We start from the raw sequence: 7,500 nt of genomic DNA on the forward strand, positions 1-7,500 counted from the left end.
GCCCGAGAAGCGATCAGGATACGGGATAATTAGGTAAAAAAATTGTGGGGATACGGGATTTTTAGTCTGGAGGTGGGGGGGGGGGGGGTAGAATTGAGGAGACGCGGGATATTTTTTAAAGTAAGAACGCATTGCGTGTGGTAGTGCAGTAACTTGACAGTGTTTTTTTCCATAACTGTCAACTGAGCGGCGTTTTGTTTTTTCCAGGAGATTCAAGTCCTTGCACAATATGTAGCTCTAATAGTACACGACATTGTTTGGTATCGTAAATCATTACGGTGCCATGGTAGACATCTTTGCTATATACCCTCTAAGAAGACATGTGGTTCAGTAAAATACTAAGCCCAGAACGATTGAAGAAAATAACAGGAAATCGAGAAACATTTGGCTTCAAAGCCGATATGTTGATCATTTACAACTTCTTTTTCACCACAAGCTTAAGCGTGTACTCTGAGCTTCTGACACCTTTCCAAGACCAATGTTACTAAATTTTTTCCCTTTCCAGCGGGGTTAGTATCTGGATGGGGGACGTTAAAATATGCGACTTTTGCTGTCAGGAACATACGCCCAAAAATTCTATTTTAACGCTCAAAAATGCGAACAAAGCAAGGTACAGATTTTGCTAGCCTGCTTTATGCAAAACAAATATTGACGAAAAAGTAAATAAATATTAATATGTAGTTTTTAAGGAGAGCAGAAGGAACTTTTAGGAAGTGTCGATCGAGAATAAAACAATTTGCCATCAGCGAAAAACATTTCGGGAGATTTTTGTTACGTTCCATCAGAGTTCAATTTTTCTATCGTACTTTTGGTCATACAAGTAAAATCGCAAAATCGGAAGTGACATCGATTTTAGCGGCCGCCTGTGATAAAGTTATACCTTGCGTGTTTACTGACAACTCACGAAACAAAGGATACATCTGTGACAAAATGACGGCATAACACCTGGTTTTTGTTAGTGCGTTTGTTTTTCTTTCAAGTGTTATAAAGTTCGACAAGATCTATGTGCGAATTTAACAGAAGGATCACAATCGTTGATGCTAGTCCAAGTGTCAGCTGAAGTTAAGCTCCTCCGAATGAGGTTAGTACTTGGATGGGGGACGGCTGCGAAGTCCCCGTGACGGCGATAGCTAATTCGTTTTTTTTAAACTTGATTTCATTTTTTATCTTGTTTGGCCGTTCAAAGCTATTTTCTTATTTTCTTTCTACGTCAAAACCGGCGAACAAACTGGTTCCCAAGAAATATTGGAGTTCGTATTCGTTCTATGCAAAATGCTTCTAATGAAGTATTCGTTGTATGCAAAATAATAATGTTCACAGTGGAACACACAAGTACGAAGCAAGATCTAGAAATAACGTAGAAAATTCTCCTTACCTTTAAAGCTTGCCTTTCTCAAAGAAAAAGCATCTATCCACTTTATCGAATAGTTTAATACTGAAACAATCATGGCGGGCGGAAAGATTCTATTATAAATGTTTGCTTTCACCAATGAGACGGAAGTGTGTCACGGTGGCCGAGTGGTCTAACGCGCTAGCAGAGAAAAGCCGTGATGGCTTGGGATGTATAGGAGTTCTCCTCGGGGTAGGGAAGTTTGGAAATACCGTAGGGAATATAAATCAGTCCACCCGATCGGAGATTACTTCAATATCCGTGGGGTATGCACATTTGTGACTACCAACAAAAAAAAGATTCCAGCCCGGTTTTAAGACGTGGATGCCTTCGGCATTCCAAGTGGAAGCGTGGATATATATTGAAAATCACGCCAAGCCGAACCAAAGCTATCTCGGCCCGATCTACAAGTGTTCTTATTTTCCCACAAAAATTTCACAAATATTTACTCATGCGCATTCCGTGCACATGACGTCATATGCCCTGTCAATCATTAACATGTCTTCGGAACAGATTCCACTGTGATGTTCGGACCGGCAGGTACAAAACACAGGTCACAGGTCATTGTTTTACCAATACAGAAAGTATCCTAAACATTCATAAACGCTAACCTTAGGCCTGAAAACTTTTTTAGGCCTAATTAGGGACTAAGCGAGAAATCCCGAGCGGGCAAGATAGCTCCATCTTGCCCGCTCGGGTAGCCAATCACAGCGCGCGATTTGGTTCATCTTGCCCGACTTCGTCTCGGTCCATAAACACGCAAAAAAAGAACTTGGCCAATATCCAGCCATCTAGACCTCACGCTTGGTCAATAACCCATATTTATAGTCCATGTTCTGATTTACGCGTACACACTACCGACTTTATCTGAAGCCTCTTACGCAGACTTTGGAAGTAAGGATTGCGTGACGAGCCAAAACACTTACGTGTGTGTTGAATCCATCCGGCCATCCTGGCTCGAACTACGACAACAACAGTCAGGGGACTTGAACATAAAAGATGGAAATATAGTACGAAGAGTTAAAGTTTATGCCAAAAGTGTTTCCGTTCTTCTCCATAACAATTTTTCACTCTCGGGTTTGACTTGATTTGCCTTAATTGTTCATTTCAGTTTACATTGTGCCCAATGAGTGCTCCAGCACTAGAACGACCTTCTCCTTTTTTACATTCGTGGAGTAAAGTACAATTTTGAGATAAAATCTCTACTCTTACTTTCCCTAGCCCAGTCGATGTTGTAACTAAGGGTGGTGGACAAAACATTGACCCCCAGTCCATGGACTACCCAAATGGACTACCATAAAATGGACTAACTCTTAAAAATACCATTTCAAATGAGTGCTATTGAAAGAACTGAATTGATTATAATACTTACATTGCACATACGTTGATAATTTCATCCATACGGCCATGGTTTCACTTCACTTACCGTACATGAGGTAATTAGCCATCACAACACTAATCGAAAGCTAACCTTTTTAAAATGGGTGCTTAGACTTAAATACTGCTGAACAATCGTGTTTAAAATGGGTGTTGAGGCTTACGTAAGCATTATATGAGATGCTACTTACACATAGATCAACAGTACTCATTCGAAATAGTATTTTCAGGGTGGTCCATTTGGGTAGTCCATCGGGGTAGTCCATGGACAGGGGGTCAGTATTTTGTCCACCACTGTAACTGAGCATTTCTGTGTACGTGACAATATTTTGACACGGAATAAGAGTACAAGAGGCCTTTTTTCAAAATCTGTATCTGGGCCAGTACAAACCTAGTTTTGTTCTATACTCCATTTCTGAAAACTTAGTCCTTGCTTCATACCAAGTCCACAGTCCGCGTTCTGTACCTGGTCAGCGTTGTATACCCGGTCTGCAGTCCACGTTTTATACCTGGTCCGCAGTCCGGGTCCACGGTCCGCGATCCATAGTCGCTCTTTTTATACCGACTGGGCTATTACGCTTTGAAATGTTTCGAGCAACTTTTGCGATATTGTGGCGAGACAAGTTGCACGAAGCATTTCATAGTGTAACATACCCTGCAACGGCCAAAATCGTTGCGAGACAAGTTGCAAGAGCCGTTGCCAAATCTACTTTTCGTGAAACTTGTCTCGCAACGATTTTGGTCTTTGCAAGGTATGTGACACTGTGAAATGCCTCGTGCAATTTGTCCCGCCACATGTACAGGTCTGTACACTGCCGCCAAAACATTGCGGGACAAGTTGCACGAAACATTTCACAGTGTAACAGGGCCTTAACATTGCTATTGAGAAAATGAACAGCATGGCATGATCTCATCTTCTGTTTATGGTCGATTTGAAACTGCTTGGAAAAGGTTACGACTAAATAGGGGGAAAAGACAGTGAGGTTTGAGGGAGTAAGTCTTTTCGATGGACCGTTGATGAGAAAAATTGATGATCTGCCTATTAACTAAGTCGTGATGAAAACGATAGACCAGCACAATAACTGAGCCACAACCTCGTTGACGACATTTTTGCAGGTTCTCACGAAAGTCAAAATTCCGGTTCTATTAGGGGTCAGTGAATGAATAATTTATGAGCTAGTGCCACTACCTTGAGGCCCCCTATATATGTGCTGCCTGTTTCATGTCGGCTATTTCATCAATCCCATAATACAGTTCATTTTGGGCGATATGGGGGGGGGGGGGGGGGGGGGGGTGTTCACTGAAGCAGATACAGTCCCAAGAGTAAGTAATTTGTATTGTTCTTATGTTCTTATGTTCCCCTCCCCGTGAAAAAAAGGTATTTCATTATGGGATGAGGGAAATGATAGCGAATTTGAGGTACTCGCCCCCGTTTGTTTGTTTTTTTTGTAACAAAGTCACCTCCAACACTTAACTAGCTACTTTTTAATCAGGACTGAACAGTGATTTTCATTCCCCTCTCACATGTTCTTTGTCTTAATATAAACCCTCGTTAAATCACTTAGTTTCAGTTTTTTTCAATGTGCTCGGTCTTCTGTGCTTGATACTGAATCTGTGGAAACAAAGGTGCGTTCTGTTAATACCTGCATTAATTACGAAGTTTATCTTAAAATTCTCAGGTGGACGAAAGCTTAACATCGAAGCTTAAGGCTAATGTGTTTTGAAACCTTTACTATTTTAAGTCGAATACCGTTAATCGAAATAAGAATTAACAAACAGCCATCTCAAGTATACAAAAATTTGGTTTTATCAACGGAGTTGATAATGTAAATTGGCCACCGTACTTAGATTCTAAAAGCTGACGTTTCGAGCGTTAGCCCTTCGTCAGAGCGAATCGATTCGCTCTGACGAAGGGCTAACGATCGAAACGTCAGCTTTAGAATCTAAGTACGGAGGCCAATTTACATTATCAACTCCGTTGATAAAACCAAAGTTTTGTATACTACTTCCCCACCGACGCAGCACCACAGTTTCTTCAGAAACTACCCCCTTCAGCCATCTCAAGTAGTTTAGTTTCAAGGAAATTTAAATTTGACAGGACATATCGTTCGCCAGCACTCTCTATTTAATTGACGTGCGATAAATCGATTTACTTGTTAAAGCAGATTTTGGAATATTATACCAAGTCCACCCAATTTATCTAACTCTGAGCTGTTGAAGACATCTGGGCACGAGATCATCCTGTCTTCAGTGGAAATTTCTATTTTGGGGTAAACTGTTCTGGAAAGAGAATATTTTTTTCACAGGGAAGAATATGTTTGACTCTTTCTCAAAGGATCTGGGAACTCCCCAGCTGTATGTCGGTTATTCAGGGAGCTCTTTTTTTGTTTGGATCGAGAGCACAGCGGATTCACATTCTCACCTATGCAACTGTTGTTCTTTCTTTTATTTCTTGGATCTGCCTCTCATTCAAGGCGACGTTGTAGACTCGCATCTGAGCGATTCTTCCGTAATAGAACCTTCCATCACCAGTCTTTACTCCCATCCTGACGCTGTCTTGTGTTGCCAGATTAATACCAGCTCCGATGTTTAATGTGCTGACCACCTGTGCATTCACCCATAGCTTTGCCACGCCGGTTTTGTGGTCATAAGAAGCACCAACGAAGTTCCAAGTATTTCTGGGAATTGATCCAGCATACAAGCCAGTTGTGAATGAATAATCACGTCGGGTAAAGCGGGCAAAAAGTTTGTTATTGCCTCCGTCCCAAAGATGAACTCCCCACTGTCCACTCGTCTTATAGTTGAAGAGAGGTCCCGTTTGACCAGCAGGGTATATCCAGCACAACATCGTCATTGAGACACCGTTGACGTCCAAAGGTCCTCCGTCAATGTTGGGGAATTCGATGAAACTATTTTGAGTTCCCGAAAATGCATAAGAGCCAGCATCCTTGCCGTCAGGCCCAAGAGATAATTTAACTCCCGTGGGGTTCCCTTGGCGCGCTCTGTTGTGTATTTCCTTGGTACCATATTCGTCATTGAGAGGAAAGAAGGCAATTGGAACTGGAACTTTAGAAAGAAGGAAAATAATTCGGTACAATAGACTTGATAGGGTTATTGTTATTGGAGTGCAAGTAAGTATTAAGCCACTTTTTTGCAACTTCGTCGTTTTCAGGACATGAAAACTCGTCTGGGCCCGTTTGTTGCGAAAGCCGATTAATTTAATCCAGGATAAGTGTAAAGTTGGTTTCCTTTTTTCAACTTTTTTGTGGAAGTTTCTTTTGCTTGTTTTTGTGTTTCAAGATTGTCTTCCTCTAATGTAAAATTTTGCCGAATATCAGCGTTGAACAGCATTTCGGAGTAGAAAAGTAAACTCCTTGGTAAATTTTTAATCTGGGATTAGCGTTAATCGGCTTTTGAACAACCGGGCCCTGTACGTTGTACACGGATGAAAATTAATAATATTTGTCCTCCTCATGCGGCTTACTGCCAGGTCAGGGCATCTGTATTTTCTTTCTCCAGGATGTTGTACCCCACGCATCCCCCTCCCTCAAACCACTTTTCTCCATATCATCCCTCAGATTTTCTATTCATCGCTTGCGCGGTCTTCCCCTTGGCCGACTTCCTTCCACCTCCATCTTCCATACTTTGTTATCGCCGGAAATTTGGACCAGGTGTCCATAACAACGAAGTCGCGCCTGCCGTACTTTATCCAGGGTGTTAACAACTTTGAGCTCCGCCTGAATGTCTTCATTTCTCTGTTTGTTCTTCAGCGTGATTCCTTTAATACGGCGCAGCATTTTCATCTCCGTCGTGGCTAGCATCATTTCCTCTTTCTTCCTCATTGTCCAGACCTCTGCTCCGTACAACAGTCTTGGTCGTTTCACCGTTTCATATATCTTAACCTTCAGTTTTCTCGGTATTCGCTTGTCGTACATTATATCCGTGTAATCTTTCCACTTTGATCAGTCAGCGTTGATTCTTGCTTTGGCTGCCTCCTCCGAACCTCCATTTTCGCTCAGCGTCACGCCCGGGTATTTAAATTTGTCTACCTGCTTCAGTTTAACATTGTTGCTGTCCACGATATTTATATCTTTCCTTTGGCTTGCACTCACCATGGTCTCCGTCTTGGTGGTGTTTACCTTCAGTCCGTACTTTGTCATACCTGTTTTCCACTTCAACCAATTCTCTTGCAACTTTTCCTTACTCTAATCCATCACTACTGGATCATCACAAAAATAGCAGTTCCCATAGGAAAACCCTGTCTGAAGCTTTCACTTATTGTGTCCGAAATCACTAAGAACAGGAACGGACTCAGAGCTGAGCCTTGATGCAGTCTGACCTTGTTGTCAAAGGGCTCTGTCTGTCCATGCATAGTCCTCACTACCATCTTAGTGTTTTTATATGTCGCTCTCACCAACCTGCATGACTATGCTCTCTGGCACATTTCTCTTTCTCAGACACCAGTAAACCAGCTCCCGTGGCATTCTATCGTACGCCTGTTCGAGGTCAACGAAGGTGAAGTACAGATCTCTCCTCTTCTCCGTGAATTTCTCTTGCACTTGCTTGACTATGAATACTGCGTCGATTTTTCCTTTTCCCGTGCTGAACCCAAAGTGCATGCTGTCAATGTTGATTATCTTTCGTAGCCTCTTATCTATTATACGCTCCATGACCTTCAGTGCTCTAGTAGCTTAATTCCGCGGCAGTTACCAAAATCCAATGCGTCGCCCTTC

General features: G+C 42.1%; 1 protein-coding gene across 1 annotated transcript in view; it reads right to left on the minus strand.

Annotated features, from left to right (window-relative positions):
• Positions 1 to 3,177: 3,177 nt before the first annotated feature.
• LOC137967819 (uncharacterized) overlaps positions 3,178 to 7,500 on the minus strand; it is a 20,088-nt gene continuing 15,765 nt past the window's right edge. Inside the window, exons 4-5 of the mRNA XM_068814402.1 lie at positions 5,190 to 5,833; positions 3,178 to 4,379 (exon numbers count right to left, since the gene is read on the minus strand). Coding sequence (XP_068670503.1) covers positions 5,190 to 5,833 — 644 coding nt within the window. The 3' untranslated portion in view covers positions 3,178 to 4,379. The remainder of the gene's footprint in view (positions 4,380 to 5,189; positions 5,834 to 7,500) is intronic.

Source organism: Montipora foliosa, chromosome 8 (assembly GCF_036669935.1).
Source record: "Montipora foliosa isolate CH-2021 chromosome 8, ASM3666993v2, whole genome shotgun sequence".
NCBI lineage: Eukaryota > Metazoa > Cnidaria > Anthozoa > Scleractinia > Acroporidae > Montipora > Montipora foliosa.